The sequence below is a fragment of the Clavelina lepadiformis genome, chromosome 3 (genome assembly GCF_947623445.1).
Source record: "Clavelina lepadiformis chromosome 3, kaClaLepa1.1, whole genome shotgun sequence".
Classification (NCBI taxonomy): Eukaryota; Metazoa; Chordata; class Ascidiacea; order Aplousobranchia; family Clavelinidae; genus Clavelina; species Clavelina lepadiformis.
In genome coordinates this window covers 21,170,983-21,197,311 of record NC_135242.1, presented here as the reverse complement: position 1 = coordinate 21,197,311, position 26,329 = coordinate 21,170,983, and the positions used below count along the sequence as shown (strand labels likewise).

At 35.9% G+C, this 26,329-nt stretch overlaps 1 protein-coding gene and 1 long non-coding RNA gene across 4 annotated transcripts; both read left to right on the top strand.

The window, feature by feature from the left end:
• Window positions 1–3,677: 3,677 nt before the first annotated feature.
• Window positions 3,678–5,150, top strand: LOC143449672 (uncharacterized). Its single transcript, XR_013114604.1, has 3 exons — window positions 3,678–3,838; window positions 4,228–4,320; window positions 4,528–5,150. It is a non-coding gene; the product is annotated as an uncharacterized LOC143449672 (long non-coding RNA).
• Window positions 5,151–13,010: 7,860 nt separating this feature from the next.
• Window positions 13,011–23,954, top strand: LOC143449006 (uncharacterized). 3 transcript variants are annotated; one of them, XM_076949020.1, is made up of 11 exons: window positions 13,011–14,470; window positions 16,893–16,916; window positions 17,057–17,149; window positions 18,889–19,082; window positions 20,063–20,203; window positions 21,752–21,855; window positions 22,017–22,173; window positions 22,315–22,435; window positions 22,622–22,770; window positions 22,954–23,110; window positions 23,480–23,954. In XM_076949020.1, the coding sequence occupies exons 1-11, from the start codon at window positions 13,465–13,467 to the stop codon at window positions 23,506–23,508; spliced, it is 2,175 nt and encodes a 724-aa protein (XP_076805135.1). In that variant the 5' UTR covers window positions 13,011–13,464; the 3' UTR covers window positions 23,509–23,954. The 3 variants fall into 3 exon arrangements, with proteins under 3 accessions (XP_076805135.1, XP_076805136.1, XP_076805137.1); XM_076949021.1 differs by lacking the exon at window positions 16,893–16,916 and having other exon boundaries at window positions 13,017–14,470; XM_076949022.1 differs by lacking the exon at window positions 20,063–20,203 and having other exon boundaries at window positions 13,017–14,470.
• The last annotated feature ends 2,375 nt before the right edge of the window (window positions 23,955–26,329 follow it).

The following is a 26,329-nucleotide window of genomic DNA, read 5'->3' as shown; positions in this document are numbered from 1 at the left end:
GAATTCCAACGTTTAAATGACATGTTTTAAAATGCAGTTTCTTGAAGAAGTTTCGTAAAATCACGCTGCAACGGCGTGCAGAAGTTTCGCAAGACAACGCCTTGGTTTCAAGGCTCACTTGGCTGACAATAATCGCAGTTTTCCCACCGCCTAATTGCTACATTCGAACATTTATGACGTGATACGTTTGTCGTAGGCGGCGCGGACACAAATGATTTTCATTTGCAGCGGATTAACCGCTTGCTTGTACTTTATTTTGTATCGGTACTAAAATGAAGTAGGGCCGAGTGGGGTTGGTCGAATCACTTGTCACTTTTTTCCTTGTCACGTCCACAAATTCTTGTGTAAGAAAATAACACTAGGGCAACACTTCGACTTGAGGCCGCGGTGACCTGACCAAAAAATGGGGTGTCACCATCCACGTGCCTTCAACATGGAAATTGTATTCTCAATATATCCATGACAAACAAAGATTATTGCACTGCCCCGTCTTGGGTTATTTCTTGTCAAAAATTGGGTAGTGCAAAAACCTTTCATGAAATCGATCTCAAACAGGCTAATTTTTTTCACACAAGCTGTGCAATTAAAGAACCATCACTTTATAGCAATCTGAGTTTTATTGTCGAAGAATACTGAGTCAATATTGAGCAAAGCTTGCTGAAAAGTTCATGGCAATGCCAATGAGACAAACTCTTTTATAAAAATTTCAAACAACTTTAATTTGCGAGTTCGCTAAAAAGCTGGTAAAGAGCCGCCGACATGAACGAAATGACAAGAAAAATATTTACGACTATTTCTACGAATTAAATCGATACCCGGCCAAGGCAATTTTATAATTAAGCCGTGAATATAAAATCACTGATTAATTTAAGGTGACTTGCCTGGATAAAACTGCGTTCATTATATCAATGACGTAAAAGGAGCGGCTATTTCGCTGTAAGTCCTTTAATATCTAGGTTTTTATGACTAAACTTGCGGGAAAAAATGATTATGGTTGACTCTATAGCTTCGCCTGTTCCATACATTGCGAAATGTGGGTTTGCGCATATTTCGCAATTAAAGCTATGCGACAATCGCGACTGGTACACCTGCGGAAAAAACTTTATCTCCCTTTTTTATATGAAGTATGTATACTCTATATAAACTGCAGCTAATCATTTAAACAGGCGCAACGGGAAAAAAGCTGCCGAGAGTGGCTCTACCGCACTTGAGTTTATAAGTTGCTTGTTCGAACAAAACGACACATCAAAGTGATAGAAGGAAGAATTGGCGACAATTTTCCGAGAAATTTAAATTTTTTGCCGATAAGCTACCGGCAGAATTAGAAAATTTAAAGTCATAGACGAGGCCGCGCAAAACCATGCAGTTTTCAGATTTAGATCAATAAAACACATAATTCATTTGCTGCAATATTTAGAAAAATGCTTGATAGATAATAAAACTTATGAAGGTTTACGAAATAAACACCTCCAATGCAAGTTTGTTTATCATTAAAATAATATTGTGGGGAGTTTTGAAACAACTGAAATATTTGAAAGCCTTAGAAAGAAGCTTTAGATGTGACAAAAAATGAAAAAGATTTTTTCGAAAAGTTTTAATTTCTGTATTGAATTTATGACAGGTTTTTTAAATGCATAATGTTTTCAAAATTCGGTAATGTGATGATTAATTATTTTCTTAAGTTTGGTTTAATCCTGACCTTTTTGACGACTTGATTTATTAAAATATATAACTGTACATATCTATGCATTTAAAATACCAGTAATATAAGCAATCGCAGAGAATGCATTCAATTTTGATTTTAACACTTTTACTTGATCAGCTTTTTTTTATAAAACTTTTTTCCATATTTCGAACTGCATGTGGCAAAAAAACGTCTTTTCTACACGAGAAACATTAAAACCACGTAAAACGAGAATCCTAAATACGCAATTAAGGAATGTAGTCTGTTCACTTTCAATCATTATTGTTCCAAACGTGGCGCACAAATTAATGCCAAATTGTCGAAATTATTCACTTCAAATTTTTTTCATGTGGTATCTTGTGCAGTAGGATTATTGCAGCAGGGGCACGAACCGGCAAGTTTGCTGTTTAACCCGATTAAGTGTGTATATGTTATATATGTGGTTTTATATCTGTAATAGAAAAACATGATTCTCATAACATTTTTAGTAATAATTCATGCACAGAACTCATAGCAGTTACTGCATTGAAACCTGAAGTAAGAGTTAACGCGCTAATTCAATATGATAAACAAATAAGTCCTACTTATGCTGTTTTTAAAACTTGTCCCGCGTCTTTAAAATCTTAATAAGGATGCGGTAACAAGCTTAATATCAATCTTGGCTGCCATCAAATGCAAGACAAAGGTGGAAAATTGTTTTTTTTCTTTACGTTATTTTGACTGCTCGACCAGCATTTCAGACATTGCTCTTCCGTGTTGCAACTTCCGAGCGGTATATGTGCCGTCGAGGCAACAACACATTTTGACTAATTTCAGAAAATTCTGACCGGGTAAACAACGGCAGACACTAGCTCGGTTCATCAGGATTACAAGCTTTCAGTGGAAAGCAATAACATGTCCTGTCTAATCATGTTTTGACCAAAGTTCCGTTTTCAACAGTGCAAAGTCTCCTCTGCAGACGGTAATATTTACAGTACTTTGACCAATGTCAAATCACTATACTTATAAATGTCACCGGCACTGAAAACATAACGTGGGAATAGTTTCAGCATCCTATATAGTTAATACATTTGAAAGTATTTTAAAGTTCGGTATTTCAGCGTGTAAAGAAATCTAAAAACATGATTGTTTTTGCTTGAAGTTGTCTTAATTATTTTCTGGTCTAAAAACTAACATTCTTTTCTCAATATGCTAAATTACACGCTGCCACCGCTAAAAATTTTTGTTTTGCTATCTTGAGTGAAAACGCCGATTTAGTGCTGTCTCTGCACGTCAGGACACATTGCTGGATGATTCATCGGTTTATTGTCTACCAATTGTTCATGAAAAGCAGTTACTCCATATCCCCTGCGGGTTCCTGGGAGGAAAATCCGTTTTTCGTCAAGACTTAAAAATGGAATTTGTAAATTAATCGAATGTTAATCAGCTTGACTTCCTAAATTTGATCTTTTCCTTTATGTTTATCAAAGGAATATTATTAAAGGAAGATATACAGAAAAGATAATCAATTAATTGACAAAGGTCGCATCATCACTGTCCAATCCACATTTATTTTATTTTCTGCTGTAATTTCTCAATGTGACTTATGCAATAGAGTTGCGTTGCATGTCATGTTTTTTTTTCATTCCAGAGCAATTGTTATATAAAATGATTTAACGCCAAGCTTTTGAGGTCGATGACCAGATGTTGATATTTATTAAACATCTTATTCTCTTGTTACTTTTAAATGCTGTAATTTATGTTTAATGTTGACGTCCAAGGTAAACTTACATGTGTAAATTGCATTAAATGTCATTTCGCTTACAAAGTACGGATACGGGGAGTGATATTGTAAGTTTGTTTATGTTGTATCATAATTATGTTTCTCGACATAAATTGATGTCGATTTCTGCATAAAAAATACATAGGGTTAATATATAATCATATTTAACCAATTTTCTTTGATACCAGAAGCTTTTAACTTAAATAAATATTTAATTAATAACGAAGCTTCCTTTTTCTTGTATATAGGACCTGTGATATAATATTTAAAATAAAACTTTTTCATGGAGTTACTACCATCAACGAAGTGTTTCGTGGTAACCATTTTTTGTATATTTTTATTGTTTTCGTTCGTGGACGGCTCACAACACACGAAAATGTCAAAATTGCTTGGTAAGCATCTTTAGCGCATATATATGTTATATGTTTTTTCTATTACGTCAGCATTTCTTATTACCGCTTTATGTAGTCACCATCAGTCATATCAGAAACAAAGCAGCCTAAACATTCGTTTTAAAGTATAGGCCTATCAGGCTATATATAAGCGAAACGTTTTCAATGTTATAGTAATCCGATTACAATATATTAGCATTTTTCAATATGATTTAAACATAAAGACTATTATAATACAAAACATTATACAATGTTTTCAGTGAAAAAGAAACTTCTGCAGTTATTTACATTTTGTGATTATTCTATTTCTGCTACGACTTAATTACTATACAGTAGCTGTTCTGAACACAGCGCTCCAGGATTAGCAATAATACACTTTTGTATTTCAGCAAAACTGCGACAAATACCCGAAGACCTTTTGTGCAGAAAGTATCTGATTAAGCTGTTGAGTTATAGCATTTGGGAAAAAACCTGCATAAAACGTAAGTAAAAAGTGTATTATTATTTTTCAGTGTATCACACAGATTCAAGCATATTCTCAAAATATGCACTTGCTTTAACAACACTTTTTAATCGAATTTTGAGTAAACGTGTCGGTGAGCTAAAAAAAAACGTGAAACAAAAATTGGTTACGCAATTGATCACAACAACGTTACAAAGTCTTTAGTGTTACGTTTCCATACCATTAGATCGGCGATCTAGACGAAATTTCTACAGAATACACCTGACATCAGACACTGCGAGGGAAAGAACAGGCTTGACAGGGTTTCTGCGACAACTTCTCCATCAAAGACGATCAAGTTAACGAGAAACGTAAAATAAACGCGTTTTCTTGTGGAATCATTGTTGTAAAATCGTAAAGTTTCATTTGCACTTTAACTTATGTCTTTCTTGTCTACTGTAACCTTCAAACGAGCTGAAAAACACATGTAATTGTCCAGCTTATGCTTCGTTTTGCGTCGTAAGAAAATGGCGTTTTCATTGCCATAATTTCACATGCGCGACATCAAGTGGAAACATTGGATAAAAGACTTACTGTCAACAAAGAGAATTGATCCACCCATTAAGTCAGTAAAACGTTGAACAAAGTATCAACGAGAACTGTTTTGTATTGTCTGCGTACTAATACATCAGATTTTGTCCTGTTTGTACTGATATTGTGCAGCAAGATAAAGATATTTAGTTATATCGTCTGCTACTTCTGTGTTGTGTGTCGAACCGTTGCATGTTTCTCGTTTATTATTATTATGTTGCAAGAATGTTTTTAACTACGCCATGATTATTTTTATGAAATACAACCTTGCTACCTGTTCATTCCGTTGACCATCAAATGATTAACTATGCTGTAGGCTGCAGTCAAGTCCCTGCTCTCTGACTCACGGTTCAACGATACTGTAGACATATTCGCATTTAACTTTAAGGTTTTACCAAAACCGGGCTTTAAACAGCTGGTCTGAACTTTTAACTTATCCGCACCATAGATCTGTTTGTAAACGAAAGCAGATGAACTTACAGTCGATAAACAGGTCAGCATTATCATACCTACTTGGACGTCATTAGATCACAAGCAACGCGTCATGTAAGCGTCACTTAATCTGCCAAGTTCCGTATTTCTTATTTGTGAAAGTTGTGTTATTTCAACGTTCTAAAAAGTCTATGACCAACTTTTGTCACGTAGACTAATTGGATGATTTCATCATTGGTGATATATTGCACACTTGTGGTCATAATACAAAAAGCCTCCATTCAGTGCAGCACTCGGAGAAACCGATTAAGCGCGGTATGGCGTATTTAAAATTTTGTGAAGTAAAATTGCGTTTTGGTTCTGTGCAAATTTTCTTTTGGCTGCAATGCTTCTGATTGATTTTTTTCACTAGAATAGCATCAAAGCAAGAAGACGCCGATTTGTAACATATATTTATATATACATTGCTTTTGAAAATTATACCCGGCAATGCGAAAACTTTTTCTGAATCTCAGAAACTGGTTCATTGAACACCTGGATTCCGATTGAATCCAACTTCACGACACACAAGAACCAATAGTTAGTTTGCTCGTAACTTAACTCATTAACTTAGCCAAAAAAAATTGGACAAAAAATGATTTTTATTGGTTTTTGTTGGATTACTAGGTTAGCTCAATCGAACCAAGGGTTTACCGCGCTATATGCTGTTGTTTCGTCAAAGTAACCGTAGTGTTTACAGACTTGCATTGCATCTTATGAATATGTCGTTTAATTGATATCTAAAGCCCCATGCAATATTTCAATGCAGTATTCCTACAGGTTTGCAATTTGTAGAGTTATGTGTTTCGCATCAGGTTGTATTTAAAACTATAGGATTTAAAATCTTGCAACATAAGCTTACAAAATTCGTCATGGATGGTACGATTATAATAAGCACTTTTTTTCAAACAAAAGTGAATGCTTTAAAAATATTTATTCTGTGTTGTGAACGATTTTAAGTCTGACTGAACATGTGAGATTATTGGATTCGCCGCCAAACCTACTTCTTACGGTAATGGCGAAATCTAGCGACTGCGGAGAAAAACTAGAAATTCTAAGAAGCCAGTCGTATGGCATATGCCGTTTTTGAGACATTTTGACTGTTTTGACATTTTGACATTTTGATTCATGCTTGGAGGCTCACATACTTGCAAGCTCACATGAGTAACCAAAAGGTTAACAAATACGGCATATGCCATACTAATTACCTGTATAAGCATTTTATACTACTGTATAAGTATAAGCATTTAATACTTAAGCATAAAAATGATGAAAGCATTTTCTATAACGAAGAGGTTTATGCTTAGCTGTTTTATCCAATACCATAAAATCGTATGGTTTTTCAGTTGCTTCGTGATAAATTGATTCTAATTCTTTTCTTGTAATATCTTTAGCATGGTCACCTGAAACCTTGATTTGAATGGTCATTGTATTAAAAATTCAGCTAACCCTGAGGCTCAAATTAATGATGTACAAAGCATTTTTGGATAATATGCAATGAGTAATGTTATACGCGTTGAAGATAGTACCGAAGGCACTACGGATAAAAATTTAACAATCACAGGTGTTGATAATGAGAATAATCGAATCATATCAACTACTCCTTTTCAAGTTAGAGGATATGCGATATACGGTACAGGTTCTCTCATTCGTTTACTATAAAACACAACTTTTAGAATATATTCCAACCAAGACAATGGTCCATCAATTGAACTATGAGATTCATTAATTTTAAGAGAAGTTCCTAAAAGCCAGTAAACTTTCAGATGCTGCTAATAAACAATATGTTGACAACAAAACTAACAACTTATTACCAAATAATGATAATATTGATTTACAAGAAATTCATAAAATTATAAATTTACCAAATCCAACAAATAATGGAGATGCTGTAAATAAACAATACGTTGAGATGCAAAGCGTCATTGGTAATAGTGATTAAAGTATATGAATGATAATCGAATTACTGGATTAGGATATCCTATTGCACATAATGATGCTGTGTCAAAAATATTCATTGATTCTATATACACACAACCAGCTCATGATTATTACAGAACTTTGTTTTCTATTTTTGAAAGAGCTGTAAGGTTAGAACTGCTAGGTGGTAAAAATGATATATGTACAATTGAGAATAATGCAATTAGATTTACAGATATTATAAATCAAGGTCGTGGTAATAAGAGAATACGATTACCCATTAGCGGTTATGCTAAAAATACAACATCAAATTTAATGGCTGTTAAATTTGTTCGAAATCATAGAGAAGGTGTTGAAAAAGAAGTATTAAAAAAATTTAACATAAACAGTTCTGGTGTCATAAGAAAATGTTAAAAAAAAAAAAAATTGAATTATCTTTAAAAACAGCATTATTTTTGCTTACTACAACTGGAATAATTGTTAGTTCCATAACATTAAATATAATTATGTTACGTAGTATTAGTGATGTTGGTGTTTTTATACAAATAATAACCACTATAAAAATTTTACTAAAAAAATTGAAGCTTGTAGACATATTTTTCAATTATATCAGAAAATAATAAATAAATTGCATTACATTTTGAGATATGGAGAGTTTGATAGCTTTTTAGAAAAAGAACTTGTTATGGCTGATGACTAAGTTGCTGATGTTTGTCCATCAATTTCTGATTGTTATAAGAAATAATATTTGAAGAAATTTCATCCCAAATAACCACTTAAAAGTATTTGTTTAATTTCTTCCCAAACAGGATTACATTATTCATAATATTTTTTAAACTACTCTTCATATTATATGAAATTTGATTATCAATTCCAATAATATCTAATGTTTTATTAAAAAACAAAGTTTAATTTAAGAAATCTTTTACGTTAAACACCTTCGGTATATGCACAGCGCCTTTGGTATTACTTTTTGTTTTTATCATCCGTAAATAATCTTCAACGTGATTCCAAACCTCAATAAATATTTCCATTTCATTTGGAGTAAGTATAAAGAGCAGTTTTTTTCTAACATGTTTAGTTCGATCATAAACTGTTTTTTTTTTGCTTTTTTATCTCCTTTATCATTATTTGTTAAATAGCTATACATTTTTTACCTAAGTCCTACGAATTCTACAATTGGAATACAACCAGTTTCATCTTTCAGTTTTCCAATTACTTTCTTATTTTTGGAATCATAGAATTCTGAGTTTGAATTGTAATTAATAAAATCAAACTTTTCTTTGTCAACCCAGAAATCTTTGTATACATCTTCTGTTTCAATATCATATGTTAATGAATCTGTGTCTGTGAATAAGAGTTTTGTTACCATATTTCTCTTTGATGTAGTTTTAATGAAAATTATACATCAACGATTTTGAAAGTTGTAGAATACTTATTCCTACATAAGCTGGTCCATTGAGAATTAATTTTTCTTTCAACTTATGAACAGCGACAAGGTTATCGTTAAATATTTTACAGCTAACAAAAGTTGATTTTGAAACATGTTTTAATAATTTTTCTGGGTCACTGATTAAATTAACATTAACTCTTTTACGAAGATTTTCCATTGTTTTACCAAAAACTGCTTTATTCATAAGTTAAAAGAAATATCTCTCAAAATTTTATTTTGCATGTTTTATCTTTTGTATATTGAAATCAATATATTACTTTAACAATGGTGATTGAGTAAATTTTAATACGCGATGTATTTTTGTAGTTTTCATACCTAATAAGAGGTATAATTCCAAGTTTTTCTAGTGAAGAAAATAATTTTTCTCATGTTTTAAGTTAGGTACTAATTTTTTAAATCTACCAACTTTCAGTTCAAATCTTGATTTTATTTCTTTGCAATAATCTGAAGGCATATCGTTTTCAACTTCCTGTTTTTCTAGAGCTAATTGATAAATAATTAATAATCATTATGTTCTTCATGTAATTCCTCAGGATATTCTAAATCAACATCTAATATTAACCCTTTTCTGTTTAATTTCGCTAAATCTATTTTATTACCCGTAGGGCGCAATGCGTGAATTTTTTTTTCTGCCAACCATTTAAAACCACCTGTAGGTAAATTTTGACTAATTGCTCAACCATATAAATTGTTTGCATCAAGTATGTATGTATGTTTTGCCCTTTTGACAATATAGAATATAGATAGACAGATAGATACTGTGATAACAAGATCTTCACATGATTGTTTCTAACGCGGATGTTTTTCAAACGCAGGCTTATGACGTATCAGAGTCACGTGGTTATGGTTCGGTTGTCACAAAACCACCATCCCCGTCGTGGTGGCCTTTAAATCCAGCCTGTGTATTTTGTTTCGTTCGTTGGCCATACATGTCACAAACGGTGATCAGACGATTCAACCCACAGACCTTTCACGTACTTATGGCTTAGGTTATCACCAAGTTACTTTGTAGCCAATTGTAAGCTTAATATTGGACAGTCTAGACCAGGGTTACTGAAATGGCGAACCGCGGTCCGAATGCGGACCTTATCTGTCTCAGTATTTACGCCAATGAAATCGTTCATCATTAGTTTTGTTATTCCTGCTTATTCAATTAATTAGCGAATGTATAAGTGGTAGCTCAAACTAGTCTTCTAGCCGTTTTTGTTAATAGGTCGTTTGTCAATCGGGGCTGCCGGCGTTTTGCGCCATCTTTTGTTGACAAAACAATGTTTGTACAAGTTTAATACAAAACCACTAAGGAGATGTAACATTCGACAGCGCTGGTTCTGGGTAAAGCCCATCATCAGCAAGGCGCTAATTGGACGCCACAAAGAAACTTTATGAAGTCACAATGATATTTGTGACTTCATAAAGGACACCAGTTTTTTAGCAAAACAAATCCATTATCGTTGATTTACAAAAACATAAAAAGCAAACAATAGCACAATTTTGAAAAACATACAACAGATGAAACAAGCCTTGTTGATGTCACAATGCACAGCTGCAACTCAGCGTTTTCAAACATGAATTTCACATCTGTATGACCAATGAAAACCTTCGCCACTGCCTTCGACTCGTTCTCGCTACTTCAGAACCAAGATTTAAAGAACTAGCAAAAAATAAGAAATACCAATTCTCCCACTAGCTGTGAGTAACAGAACAATACATAAATTTCGCTAATTGCTTTTGCTAATACCGTTTTACCGGATATTTTATATACCGTATTTCATGGGTTGTGTTAAATAAATCCAGAGAATTTAATATTTTAAAATCCAGAGATTTTAAAATTAAATTAATACCCATCCAGAGAATTATATTATTTTATATACCGTATTTTAATACATTTGTAGGACTGTAAATTATTTCATGAGAGCTATACCGGACCTGAGCAAACTTTAAACTTTTGTAACTGGACCGTAGCCAAAAACAGTTGGGTAGCCTTGGTCTAGAGCAGGGATGTCCAACCTGCGGCCCGCGGGCCACAGTGCGGCCCACCTGAGATTTTTGTGCGGCCCGCTAGTCATTTTCACTCCAAGTAGTACTTTAACCTTTGAATCTTAGCCTAATTAAAATTTACCAGTCAGCTCTTTATGTAACCATTTTTCTTGAAATTGGACAGGTTCTGCGGCCCAATGAATTATTTCAAGTGACAATGCGGCCCACTATAATAAAAGGTTGGACATCCCTGGTCTAGAGTCTAGACTCTAGAGTTAGGCCATCCTGAATAGGCCTGTACGTCGTGGTCAACGGTTATGGTACCATTGCAATCGTACCGTATTTTGTTCAGATACCATAAAAATTTAAAAGTGCACAATGATAGATCTTGTGCATCATGCAAGTACCACACTTCCCACTATGGTGCACCAGGTCTTCTGAACTGGAGCACAAAGGCATTACAGCAGTAGAACATTACTCGATATCGAATACTGGCTTCATTATTTTGGGTCTAGGGCTCAATTGAATCGTCCGCGGGTTGAATCGTCCGCTGGTTGATTCTTCCGCTGGTTGAACCATCCGCGGGTTGAACCGTCCGGGTGTTGAATCGTCCTGTGTTGAATCGTCCTGTGTTGAATCGTCCTAGAACTGTCACCAACATTCCTGCCGTGGAAGGAATTCAATAGTCTGTTTTGTGTATTCTGTAGTTTTTTGCTGGGTTGACTCTAGTTAGGCAACCAAACTCTACAGTGAAAACTACAAATACGATTTATTCGGTATACCCAGCATAATCTTCTACAAACACCAGAAATAGTAGTAAATCAAACACCTTACAACTTTGGGCAATGGACATAACACACACTGAGCAGAAATTACCTGTAAAACTTAAAACAAGGGAACGTTAATATACACTAAGTGTCGCTATTGTTTCACGATTGTTGCAACATTTTCCATCCTCAGGTGCCACATATCACTCAGCGAATAACATAGGCGCAGTGAATGAATTTAATCGTAAATATCCCAATTACAGGGCTCAGACAAGCAAAGAAGTGCCGTTGGGCAAATGTGCGATAATAATCAAGGCGTACGTTCCGTTTACAGCTGAGAAAATCCACTTAAATCAATTTCTGAAAAGGTTATCTTCAACCTGGTATTTATAATCGTTTGGCTCTAAGTTTGTGCAATCGTATTGGAAGCTGTTGAGGTATAGCTAGGTGCTATAACGTAGATAAAATTTAAGCTTTAACGCGTGTGTATGTGTAAACTATACAGATGTCAAGAGGGGAAGTGAATAATGGTAATTAGACCGGGCTAAATACTGCGTCACATTACATAGCAGGAAATAAATATAATTAGTCACTAGAATTGCGCATATGAAGCGTTTATGATGTACTAGTTCAACATCAGCATTATAAATTATACAGTATAAAAGTTGGTTTATTAATTCTTGAGACAACACTGTAATACGCAAAATTTTTTAGAAAAACAGTGACTTTAAAGACTGAAACTCGAAATTCTGAAACAATACGATTTTCGTTTACATCGGCAAGTAACCTATATTTCATCATACCGAAGCTGAATATCTGCTCAAATGCCTTAAAGCCCACCATTTAAAGAAAGATGAAGATCCTGATAAATGGAAGTTAGCTATGTTTGGTAAGACGAAGACGTAAAAATACGCCTGAGAGTGTCAATTAAAAGTTAATTTAAGCACAGCAACCTTTAAGTAAAGCCCCGTTTAGCACGTTATTGTGAAGGAACGAAGGGTTTTTAAAGCCTGACTTGCGCTGTATTGTGCGTCATTTCCGGAACGATGACGTCGATCAGAACCTAAGAAATGTGAGAGGTCGCCCAATTAAAGGAAGCAGAAGATATTGACAAGTTGTTTAAAAGAATACAGTAGGTATTACTGTGAATAATTTACTGTTTCATAGTTTGAATACTTTTAGGTTGATTGATGGTTGTTATTTTGGTCTGTGGTTGTGTGACATTTAATTTATGTGCCAAGGCTTTAGACAATGACCAAGCAAAAATCAACGCGTCTTTATGACGTATAAACCATGCAATCAGCTGAAGATGCATTGCGTTGGTCTGTCGTAACTTTTAAGCTTGCAGTTAGTTTCATATTTAATCAAGCACAGCTGGTCGGGATAGATTGAAAGTCCAAGAACTTGTTTGAACCAAATAGCTTAAGGTGGCGGTCAAATTACCAGCTTGAGAAAAGAAATCAACGCACATTTTTTGATAGAGTACATAGTACATAGCACAACAAGGACAGCTGCGACAGTTTCCGGGTGTACAGGGTATTTTTTCGACACAAAAGACGTTTATTGCAGGTACTGAAATAGTTCAGCTAAAATCATAAAACGAGCTACGTACTTTCGCCTGGTAAAGCTTGTTCACGATGAACAACTGTAGCCTAGGCTATGTGTCGGCTTGTTTTGTATGGAATTGCTTAGCCACATATTTCAAATGAGGTTCAAGCAGTGATTAACTTCAGCAACGACACTGTGTGGTGTACGCTCCAGCACCGCCGTATGTCTACCGCCTGGGGTAATTAATGAGCCTGAAGCTGGGAAGAACTTTCAGCGTGCTGACTTGGTTAAACTGCATTTCGTGAAGTCACGAACACGTTTGAATAACGTGCTTTGCTTCTTGTGCAGGATACTTTGTGCCGGTTGACAATTAAAGGTTGATTTATGTAACTGAGTTATGCTAACCTAGGCTAAAACCATCAAACTTTTTGTGCGGTTTGACACGGAAATTAAAAGGATGTATTTTGACGATCATTGCTGCGAAAACGGGGAGGCCTTTGGGATAAGACAAACCTCACTTCTTCAACATTCATTTCTGAGCGAGCAAACAAAATATAAAGACATAATGCTCACAAGGCTCCCGGAGGAAGAAGAACACGTTAATCAGGATCAAGAAATTACACCGGCCAATCTTCACAGCATTTTAAATAATCTGGAGCAAAAACAAACTGCACTTAGAGACCACGCCGTTGCTATCTCCGCCGATAAGAAAAATTCGCGTGAAACGCCAACACCTGGTACAGATGCGACAGCCCCGGCTGTCACCGCGTTAGATGAAATTGATAATTTAAAGACAGTTGAACCGATGCAATCGGCGGTTGAAATAAGTCATTACCCAATCCGGAGAATGCCGTCCTATCCTCTATATGCCTCTGCTGTCAATTCGGTTTCAGAGATAACTTCACAAAATCAAGGATGTTGCTGTAGGTGCCACTGCCAATATCGTCCTACCGAACTCGGAACGAAAGAATTTTATAGAAGTCACCGTCTCGAAACAGCTCACAGCTTACCGTCATATACCAATAGGTCGTACATTGATAACGCAATTAATGGGCGGCGGCCTTGGTTAATGCAATCTTATTCGATGCCGGCCATGTCACCACCACAACGTGAAGTACCTCATAACAGGAACAATCACAACACCAACAATAACAAAGAAATAACACCAACAACCGCACGAATGAACGGACTAAAAAACATGCCGACCGAATCGGACCCTGACGTTGAACAAGGAAGAGAGCCCAACGGTACAGTAGCAAGCGTTTCTGCTGATGGCGAAAGCGAAGGACACTTATACGAAAACATGACGGAAAACAACGTTGAAAGCAATCCACAGATTTCCGAAAATAAGGAAGTGGAAAAGCATTTGCTTGCATGCTGTATGGTGAACAAAGGCCTGGTTGCGCTTGTCATCATACTCGTGATTATAACTCTCTCCACGCTGACGTCTCTCGTTTATTTCGGTAAGTTGCTCTGTTTGCTTTCTGAATCTGGTTATGTTTACAAAGCCATTGTTTATTGATGGAATCCCATGTAATATTCAATATATATATAAATGCACGTGCAGTCGTAGACCGAAAAAAACCGTTTTTTTAAAAAGAGTAGGGCGTGTAGGAAAAAGAGTAAGAACGCTCTAATACTTGAAATTCATTTTGTGTAATCTTGGGAAATGTGCACAGTTAATGGGCGAAAAATAAACAATACAATACAAAAAGTGCAAAGGTCAGGTAAGAAAAAAATATATGGTTAAGTATAATGATACGAAACTTTTAAGCGCGGAAGGGAATTTCCTTCAACGTAATGCGTAGTTCATGAATCTAAAACGTTGTTTTCTCGCACGATTTTACAGCAACAACGTACGTCATTGCTTTTGCTCACACGCCATCCTGCAACAGACTAACGCAGTAACATACAGTCATAAGCGTGTGTATAGCTGCTGTAATAGATTCAATTTTTTATCTACTTATGATCCAAACACGGTATCAATGGTTTTAGAGTTATTCATACAAATTTCATCTTATTCCTGGCGTATTTGAAATACTACTACTTCTGTGCTATGTTGAATTTTTGCGATTTTAGTTTCCCGGTGGTCGACCTCATTTTAATAGCGTTGAAAGTAAAAATATTTAAGAGAGATTTACAGCAAAAGTGGAAAATACTTTAAAACTCTGAATTGCAGTTTTGCATTTGAGCGACATTAATATCAACAAATTGAGTTTTACATCTTAACCGGTGTAAGTTTATCAAGTGAAAAGTGTCTACCAAGTTTACCAAGTGGTAAAATCTTAGTAGTTTCCAATCTCGTAACACGGCGTTACAGGTGGGCTACAGAGAGAGAGCACTGGTGAATGCAACGCTTTATTTTATCTGCAGCAAGCAAGCAGGCAATGTAGATATAATAAACAAGTGAAGATACGCCCACTCGCCTACGCCTTCTCTTCATGCGGACCGGGCCTTTATAGCCCGGTGGTTATACTTCGTGATGTTGGTTGCAACATTCTCCTTTAGCAATTAATTCATACCTTTCAAGAAAAACTGCTACTTAAGCAACAATTAATGATGTCGAAGAAAGTGTTAAAAGTAGAAAATTGAAGCCTGAGTGAGCACAGGATTGAATTTTCCACATCGTATAATTACCAAGCGGCCAGGATCCTATCAGCATACATGCCACATAGTTTCCTTTATAGCTATAATTTAAGAGTACAGCCGCCGACGGCTGACAGAACTGAATTTAATTTTAGACCTGTTCCCGCAATCGTATATAATTATATAAAGTCTTAACAGCTTTGCCGTCTGCGAAATTTTCATCACAATGGTTTTATTTAAAATCCGTTTTTCCAATTCTTAATTTTAAGCTTTCAAGACTTCACCTATATTTTTTGGTGCTAATCTATCATAGATATCATAGCTTACACGTGTATATCTATCCTTTCAGTCAATGTCGATGCTGTTTTTCATATTCGAGCTCGGACTAAATTTGCAGATGCTGTACGTGTTCTTTATAACCAATATGACGCTACGAATCGATAGTATTTCATGGAGCTTTCGTCAAATATAAATGAATTTTTTAACAAAAAAGTTTGTAAAAAATAGGATTTATTTCAAAATCAAATTTTACCTTATTGTGCATTGATATCAAGCAGCGAATATTAGGAATCATCTTACACTAATTGGTCGGCTGAGACAACCATCTGCAAGCCACAGTATATTGCTTTAGCCCAAGGCAATTTATGCAAAAAATTAAGGATCCAAAAATATTTACGACTCTATAAACAAACTTCGTTGATGCACAACAATAAAATACCATACACCACCCAGCTGAATAGGCGACGAAATAAGCGAATCATTTCAAAGTTCCAGATATTTGCCGGTTAAAAACTGCAAATCTGTGTTAATTGTAAATTTTATTCACAACCAACACTTGTTTGCGAAAAAAATATTTTTGAATTGTTATCTTCGTAATAATCAAATCTGTCAATAACGTTGTTGTTGCTAAATCAGCTCAAAAGCGCGTTTGCAAACCATCATGCACCATAATTGAACTTGTAGAAAAACAGGTTTGTGTAAAACTGGATTTGTATGTAGTTCGAATTATTAACTTACTATGCTACATCACAACAATACTAAGAAGAGTAGCCTACAAGGCATAAAAGTTGCTATATATATAGATTATAGAATGAGATTAATTGCTACACATAGACAGACGGCATGAGATATATAAGAATGTAGCGTGGGATTTCTATTTTCAAACAGAATTTTCTCAGTAAATTTACTTCAAAACTGCATGTCGTTATTTGCATATTTCATAATCATTTTTTATTTTTTTCTGCATGAACACGCATGCTTTTAACAACTTACTTTCAGCAGTTTTTTTATTTCTTTTAGTTGTTTTTGGAAATAAAAATGATGGTAAGAATGTTTTTTTTTGTTTTAACTTAATTAACGAAATATATTATTTCTCTCGTATCGTCAATTTTGACCATTTATTGAACATATCAAGGCGCACATGACACCAAAATTTACAAAATTATTTTTACAACGCTCTGCAGGAGTCCAGACAACCAGCACCACGGCTCTCCATTTACCAAACGGCGGAACAATTACGGGAACAGCGCCTCCAGCCAGCCACCAACTGAATCAAAGTAAACAGCGGTTTGTTTTCTTGGCAGAACATTTGTGCTAGGCGTATTGTTTGTCAATACAACGTACGATTTCATCGAAATTACGGTTAGGATCAGTCACTGCGATAGTGCAGCTATTGGAGTAGTGGGGTACAGACTGGTTATACTTTGCGGTATATGGATGACTATTTTAACTTGTTGTATTTCATGTGGGATTACTATTCCGCATCAGTGCTATGTCACTCTTAACTGCGGACGAAAACATGAGCTTATGTATAAATAAAATTGCATGAATATGGACAAAAGTTGTAACAAAAGCAGCAGCCTTCAATCCGATTTGGTGGATTACCCCTTTTCTGGCCAGAGTGTTAATATCCACGCAGATGACGACGGATGTGTACCGGCCTACCAAAGCGGTAGATCAAATTCAATGAATTACCAAACGAAAACTACCCACCACTAAATAATAAGACTTCTTTCTTTCAATCATTTAGCTTTTTGCTTACAGTATAAGTTCATACGCGGAAGGCATAATTGCATAAGTCTGATATTGTATTGTAAAACATGTGACCGAGTTTATAGCAAAGCAAACGTATACTACGATAGCCGGTAACTTTCCTTAACCATAGTTTGGAAAGCCGGCACATTACGAAATGCCGTTTTCAACCATAATTTCTTGAATCGATCTTCGTACGGCCTAGATAAGATTAAACAATAAACATGGAACGCGTAAAAGCGACTCCAATAAAGATGAAGTGTAGATCCGAACAAAGGTCTGAGACTGGGCGTTGCTGTGAGAAGCCCAGGAAAAATCCTGCCATTTGCAAAAATGTAACAGCGTGTTCAGAATTTTCGAATAATTATTGATTCGGCTTATTAAAATTTAATCATGTGTGACTGTATAGTCTTATCGAAAGACAAAACTTTCACAAAAGCTCTAAGCACATAAGCTTTAAGTTGGCTAAAGATATTGCTGATGAAATGCATATTTTGATTTCTGCGTAATCAACTGTCAGTCGATTATAAACCCGCCGTAATTAAACGTTTGCCACGATGTTGTTTGACAGTCTGGTCGTGAGTCAGACTTAAAGAAAAGCGACTGAGGCAGTGTGATATCCAGCTTAAGCGATTACTTGGTAATATCTTACTACGTTTAAGTAAAGGGTTATCAAAATCGCATTACATGATTTCGTTGTTTTGCATTGAAACATGTGGCGCCCTAATCTATATCCGGTATCTATACAATAAACTCTACTTTTTTAAGAAAGGAGTAACCGCATATACCCAGTGCCATATAGCCGCAATTTTTGAAAGTAATTAAGTGATCATGAAATGATTTTGTCGGTGCCGTGATTGATTGATTGCATTTAAATGATGGGATATTTCTATCGTGATCTTTCAATATATCACCCAAACCGATCAAACCTTCAGCAATAGCGTACGGTGACTATAACAGCTTTTGCAACAGTTTTTCTTTGCTTTAATTTCACAAAAAGTTCCGCCGAATCTTTTTTCGTTAATGTTGTTTTGACACAACACACAATTAAGCAATTTCCTTACGTAAACAGTTAAGCAGTAACTCACCGGAACGAATTAGTTGCCTACAAAAGGTAGTGATAAAATCTTCAGATGTATCTTAGCAGCACCATCTTTTATAATGAAATGTCGCTGCTCAAAAATTAAATATTTGAACCGATCAATGTTTCGGAAGTGAACAACACCATAAACGCAATATTTTGAAACAAGTTTTATTTTTTCAGCTTCTATGTGCGGATATTTTCCACGAAAATACATTCAAACAAGGGGCGCATCTCGCTCTTTCTCGGAAGGTAGTAACTATTTTTTTGATCCTCCACCCCCAATCAACGAGTCAGCATGGCAACAAAGCCTCAACGATTCGGGGCATCGCGTTGTTGGCGGCGTTCCAACAAACATTGTACAAAACCCCTGGCAGGTATGTCATCTCTGAACAATACGTTGTTTTATTTGGCCTTATTACATCACAAGGGTGCATGCTGTTGTAAAGATGGTTTTTATATTTTTTATTTTATGTTTTTTTTTCATTTAAAATCATCTACCATGTATGGTAGACAACAAGCTCCTTTACTGATCACACTAGAAAGTATATAACTTAAATTTTAATTAGATGATTAAATAGTTCTTGGTGAAATCGTGTTGAGTGGACTATTGATCAATTAATATAGAAGCTTAATAAAAACGTTTTAAATGAAACACAAAGAAGCGTAGTGGTAGCAGCATTTTGGAGCATCACAATTCTATGAAGTCAGTTTTAATAAAGCAATGAAGAATTTTACTTGATGACGTAAGATTTATTGGGAAAACTTTCAACAAGGATCAGCCCATGTAGTGAAACACTGCAAAGTTCTGTGGGGAAGCCCGACACTGAACGTGTTATATGTGTGAGCAGTATTAAAAATCAGATAAAGACGTAAATATTGTTCACATTAAATTGCGGAAGCGGACGTGGGTTTTACGTCATTATTTTGATTGATGTCGCGTGACGGTTATAGCCTGCTTCCCAAAATCAATTAGGATTAAATTACCACAAGCACTTTTGGAAATTTCGTTATCTAGTTGGCAGTATAAGCCTAGTATAGCTTGCTGGAGTTCACAAAACCGAAACACAAAATATTTTATGATAGTTCTAAATTAATTAAGTTAATTTCGCTTTACCATAATACATGTGTTATAATTGACGGAAAATGGCAATATAGCTTAACAAATAAATCCACCGCCTAACACAGTGGGAAATAACATCTTTGATTCGTGGTCCTTAAATTTTTACCACAACAACATTTTACCCAATAACGCTTTTGAAGCTATGTTAGGGCCTACTGGTCTTTAAAGTGTGTATTTGACTGGAGTAGGATAAGGTTTTCAGAACCGGGCAGAATATCTTGTTACTCGTCGCAGGTTGAATTAAGTACGAGCAATACACCAACAGAAACGAGTACATATAGCAATATAGAAACAACAACCGAAAGCCGCCATTTTTTTCAAATCAGTCGGGTAGTGGGTGGCATTGAAGCCCCGGCTGGAAGCTTTCCATGGCAGGTAGGGTGCCCGATAGGGCCTCCCTTCGTTCGACTTCGGACACCAAGCTAATTTGATGAGGTCGTTTGAAGTTAATACGACACAAATATGTGCTGAAAACATTTTATTTGAAAAGTTATTGGTAGAACAAATTTTGCAAGAAAAACGGCTTCATCACGTTTGTATGGTTTGTGTAAGTCGCAACGACATAATTGGTGGTTCAGTGTATTCTCTCTGCTGCTGCTAAGACGCGGGTTGATACCCTTTTCCTGCGAATGCCTGACCTGTCAAACATTTAACCTGTGTAGTAAACCTACTAGCGTTTGCGCTTTAACATTAACCTGATGTGACAAGTTGGCTGGAAGCACTACAACTTCTTGAAAGATAATTACCTTCTCCTACCTGCTATTTTGCCGTTGGAATGCTTTCGTAATTGTTACGTGTCACGACTCTGCATGAACTAACAGATTAAATTAACACTTGTACCATTCAAGTCCAAGTCCAAAACCGGACACTTAATAAGTTAATTTGGCGAGTATGCTGATATATGGGATCTTCCATTTAATTAAGTTATTGAATACACAGGCGGTAAGTTTGGTGGTACACTATAGGAAAGTGTATATGTAAAATCAGTATTCCTTCAAGACAACAGCTAAATATGTCATCAAAACTATCAAATGTAAATGCTTGATGCCTTCTTATCGAAGACTTGGCATGTTAACTTGGTCAATGATTGATGAATTTGAATTGGCCCTGAAGTAGAATTGATGTTCATAACGTTAATCATACATCTCTGTGACCTTTTCCAGGCCCACAAATCAGCATTAGGTGTAGAAAGAGTGGTCATATTAAGAAAACAATTTGTACGACCAGGCAAGGATTTTCGTGAGTAATTGCTTAAGGTTTTGCATAAAGCAAATAAAAAGACTATATGTTCATATTATTCACATACAAAAATATTACCGCACCGGTTAGTCATAGTTTTAATTGCTACTTATCACGCGAAACATGGTAATAATCGCATTTGTTAACACGAAGGCAACGTACTCTTTGACCAAGATGAAGGCGCTTGCCTGACATACCTTACAAACTTATTATAGGCTTCAAATCCAATTCTATGCCACGCCCATGCGATCACATCAACCACAAAATAGTCACTAAATCTCTCTAACCGTTTCGCAGCGTTACAAATTTTGTTCTACACATTCGCGAGTGGATATAACAGCCATGAAACTCATAAATGAAAACAGCTAAATCAATTTTATTATATAAATATTAGCATGGTGTTTGCGCACAGTACTTCAATCGTGCATGGATATGCTGGTGAGTCACTACTTTCGGTGTTTGTTGAAATATTCTTTAAGTTTCTTATGTGACAGTTAAGCATTCCAATATTTGCATGAACATGTGTACTCTCATTTTGTTTTTCTCAAAGTTGTTTGTAAGAGCCCAAATTATTCTACTTCACATAATGTATTTTACTACCCGCTATCAGCTGCCCACTTGCCCAGTTTATGTCTCAAATTGTCTCTGAGACAACCATGAAATCAACAGGTATGTTTTTGGCAGGTTAGCTTGTGGTTGTCGCCACCTGGCAAGAGGCCGGCCATGAAGTGCGGGGCGTCGATCGTTATGGCGGACTGGGTCATCACTGCGGCTCACTGCACATTTGGGTGGGTGGAAATTGAAAGCATGGGTGTGATGTATAATGCTTTTACTTTAGCAGAAAAATGGACACATATGTGTGTTTTGCATTTATTTCATGAAAAAATGCGGTTGTCAGTTTTAAGGTTTATATAAAAAATAAGCTTGTTGTTTATACATTTCTTTGCAGTCGATTAAACCCGTCTGACTGGGTTGTTTACATGGGAACGTCAGCTTTGTCTTTAAAAGACAGACCTCCTGCGCAGAAGAGAGGAGTTACTTTCATCAAACAGCACGAAGAATACGAAAACGACCAATCCTTTGATTATGACATAAGCCTCATGAAGGTATTTGAAAGTTAGTTCATTTACCAGATCGAAACGGAATACAGTACTACAACATGCAATGAACTAAGCTTGCTAGTTTGGTTTTCGGCGCATAAATTCCTTTATAATAGCCCCCATTAAACTATTTCACTTTTGCGTTAGCTCGACCGAAGCCTAGAGTTCTCTAGCTTCATACAACCGATATGCATTCCCCCTCAAGGCTTCGTTTTCCCCGATGGAATGGCTTGCTACGTGACCGGTTGGGGTACAAGCGAAGATTCAAGTACGTTGTGCAAACTCTACTTAAATTAATGGATTTGAAATTTTCAATTAGAAACAAAATATGAGTGCAATCGCTGCCACCTTTTATTACATAAAAATTAAATGTCCGTGTGTTAAAGAGAATAAAGGAAATGTTTGCACCATTTTACGTCTTTAAATGCGAAATATTTTTCTAAAATTTTGACAGCAACCGCAACACACCCGGACATTCTTCAACAAGCTCAGGTCGACATAATAGGGAACAAAACTTGTAAACAGGAGGACTGGCTTGCTGATTTTGTTACTGACCGCATGATATGTGCTGGCAAACCGGAAGGACAGCGCGACGCATGCCAAGTAAACTTTTCTTATCGATTCACGTTACCGTGCGCTTAAACGTCTCCAGATTTTCCTCGATTAAAAATTGACACCATTTTAAGCTCTTGTAAATGTTTTTACTACCACCACTTGAAATAACCAGGTATACTTATTAACAAGAAACTATTGGTTGTGCTGTTATCAAAACTTACATTTTTGCAGGGAGATTCCGGTGGACCACTTTCATGCTATTTAAATGATACAGGCGCGTATGTCTTAGCTGGAATTGTGAGCTGGGGGTTTGGCTGTGGCTTAGCAAAACTACCTGGAGTTTATACAGAGGTCAGCTTTTTTACTGACTGGATATGGGAAAACATAGGTAAGACTTCGAAGCACCTTTTTCATACACAGCTATATTATAACTGAAACCAAAGTTCATTTCACTTTAAAAAATGTTTAATGTCGAGTAACTTTTGGAAACTTGCACTTTTTAGCAAAGAGTTAGGTTACTGGTTATAGTTAAAAATTGAGCGTATAAACAAGGAATTATTTGCAACTAGCGCTTACTATTTCAATAAGTAGCAACAACATTATAAAGAATCTCTGTTTAGGAAAAGATAGACCGAAATATAGCAAGTCTCAGTGTATCATTATTACATATAGTGTTTACAATTTTGGATTAAAGACAACGATAACAAATAACAAGCTAAACAGTCAAATCATTGTTATCATTATCGTTTTATTCCAGGAAAACAGGATGGATACATTCAACAATAAACAATCGTGTTCACAAAACCAGCAATGACATGTTCTTATTGTTTCTTGATTTGTTCCATAAAAAAGATATACTGTTATTATCCTCTGACACTGTGTTTATCAGCTGCTATTTTTTTTGTCACAAAAAATGTACCATAATTTACACGATATGCATGAGCATGAGGAATGGTAGACGATGAAAATCTAGAATATTTGATGTTCTGTGATGCACATGATGTTGCGCATCAAATTCATTAGACTGTTGAGATACTGAGCGATGCCACAGATAGGCCTAGTTGCTTTTGGTTGATTCAAGATCAATCAATCAATTTGTCAAGGAAATGTTTGATGTCAATAGAGAATTGAAAAGAACAATAACCATTCACGTTAAGCTTAGCCTATTTCTCTTCACTTTAATTTTTGTTATCGTTCTAACACGCTTCCATGAAATAAATGTTAACTACTGAGGTCTGTGTCATTCTTTTCCTCATGAACATTAACGACTACATGGTAGACCAAAAAGTTGTCAGGGCTTAGACAACAACTTAAAAGTAGCAGTGTAACCATTGGTACAATAAAAATCAAGCAACAACGTAGTTGATCTCAACTAAATTAAAAAAATTCTTACAACAAAATCTTATTTTCTATTGAAATAAGGTTGTAACAAAAACGTCGAAGTTTGGTTGAGTTTTCACAAGGTTTACGTTAATGGTTTGTATCGAATGTTTACTATACAACAATAAATTCAATAGTTGGTATAATCTGCTGATTGTTATATGAGTTAGATGTCATTACATCTAAAAAAAACTTGAACTAACTCTCATTAGTTTGAATTTGTCAAAACCATAGCCTTTTAGCTCTTTGATGCAAGGCATGAGAATAAGCATGCAAGGGCAAGGCATTATTTTTCTTCAAAATATTTGAGTATTGTGTTCGATGCTGAAAGCACAATTGTGTATGTAGGCTATATATTATGGGGTTATAACTTACTATACTTGGTAGATGGTATAAATAAAGTAGAAGACTGGTAAAAGGAGGAGAAAAGGTCAACTGTAATGGTAAAAACTTCTATTGTCGAATGACAAATAGACCAATGTTAAACGAGATTTGCAAAAAGTATGACGGGTATGATACAAAGCTCAAACAATATAACGATTTATGCAATGAAATGTGTTTGGTATAGTATCACCTCTAGGTAGGTTACATGTACAATATGTAGCCCAGGCTACATTAACCAATAGACATATTACACCAGTACGTTTAGTGGGAGAACGTCACGGCACAAGGCACATGACAGGTTGCCAGTGCTGTTAGAGGTTGCGCCAAACAAATCTTTTTTGTGCGTCAGAGAGGTGCAGAGGTGGCGTTAGAACAAGAATGCTACAGTGCCGACGAATTGAAACTTCACAAGTGGATAGACCGATAGAATATAGCTGTTTTATCACCGATTAGATTAAGAGAGAAAATGCTCGAGTTATGCTCGAGTTATGCTCAAGTGATTTCGAACCTACTGGCAGCTGGCTTGATGAAGCTTTTTCCCACAATTTAGATTAAGAGACTCCTTCTTTCTCTTACTCTAAGCCAGGGGTGACGAACCTGCGGCCCGCCAAACAATTTTGTGCGGCCCACCAAACGATTTGACAAACGCCCATACATGCAAGACATATAGGACTTATAGGAAATTCCTATAAGTCATAGCCATACCGTCCGGAAAATTCCGGACATGTCCGGAATTTAGGGTTAAATTTTGCGTCCGGGAGACCAGCAGTCTTGAACGAAGCGTCCGGTGAGACCAGCAGTCTTGAACTTTCTTTCACCTGTTTCTAATCTTTGCGCAATGCGATATCAAAAGCTGATAGCACAATTGAGTCGCAGCAGTATGTCTTCAATAGATTGCCGCACTCAATCGATGTATTTTTTGCGGCCGCGGGAGCAGCTAAAAATCTGCCAAATGAAGCGGTTGTGCTTGAATGCTAATTATTATGCAAAATGTTAAAAAAATTGTGCGGCCCGCTTGCTCAGCCGTAACTGACAAAGTGGCCCGCGTCATCGAATAGGTTCGTCACCCCTGCTCTAAGCGGTGATAAAAAGGCTCCATCTAGCAAACGCTGAAGGCTACATGACAGCCACTTTTTACTTGAAGAGCTAATCTACTTGTGCTGCCACATTTGCACGCACTAGCATAAATCTATTCCGCCGCTTTTTATTCATAAATTATTGACAGATGCTCCTAGGCCTTTTAGTCACAAAAATGATGTGCTGTAAGTGCCGACGAATCGTAAAGATAACTTGTCGATGGAGCATAATTAAAAAAATTGGTTAACAGCTGCCCCGCAGAAAGGGTATAGGGCTGTAGGAGTGTAGGTTTAAGTTCAGGTTCACGATAATTGACTGCATAATTGATAATTGACTGCAGATAAAGAAAAGAATGGTGCAAACATTGTAAATGTAAAATATAACAAAAAATATGCACACATACAAACGATGAACCGGAAAAAACGACAAAATCCTAGCTTTAAAATATGCAAGGTGTTAACGATGGCCTATACAGTGATGCTGTACCCACGGAAGGTTAGCACGGCCACCAAACCTAAACAGTTGCACCAACGTTGACAATGCCAATTTATAATAAACAAACAATTAAAGCTTCGAATCAATGCACACGCCACCAAGCCAAAATTTACGTCTTTGTATGCATGATTTCTCAGCAGTAGCAGAAACTGTTGTGCTTTCCAGTCGAGTGCAAACATGCAAATTTTGGCGTCCACTAAAGCCTCAAATCTTTGTTTATTTAGCATATTATAAATTGCCGTTCAAACAACCAGTTTATCTATATTTATTA

Coding starts and splice junctions, on each gene's coding strand:
- LOC143449006 (XM_076949020.1), top strand. CDS start 13,465: ATGTATTTTGACGATCATTGCTGCGAAAACGGGGAGGCCTTTGGGATA. Junction 17,150..18,888: donor CAGCCACCAACTGAATCAAA/GTAAACAGCGGT, acceptor TTATTTTTTCAG/CTTCTATGTGCGGATATTTT. Junction 21,856..22,016: donor GCGGCTCACTGCACATTTGG/GTGGGTGGAAAT, acceptor ATTTCTTTGCAG/TCGATTAAACCCGTCTGACT.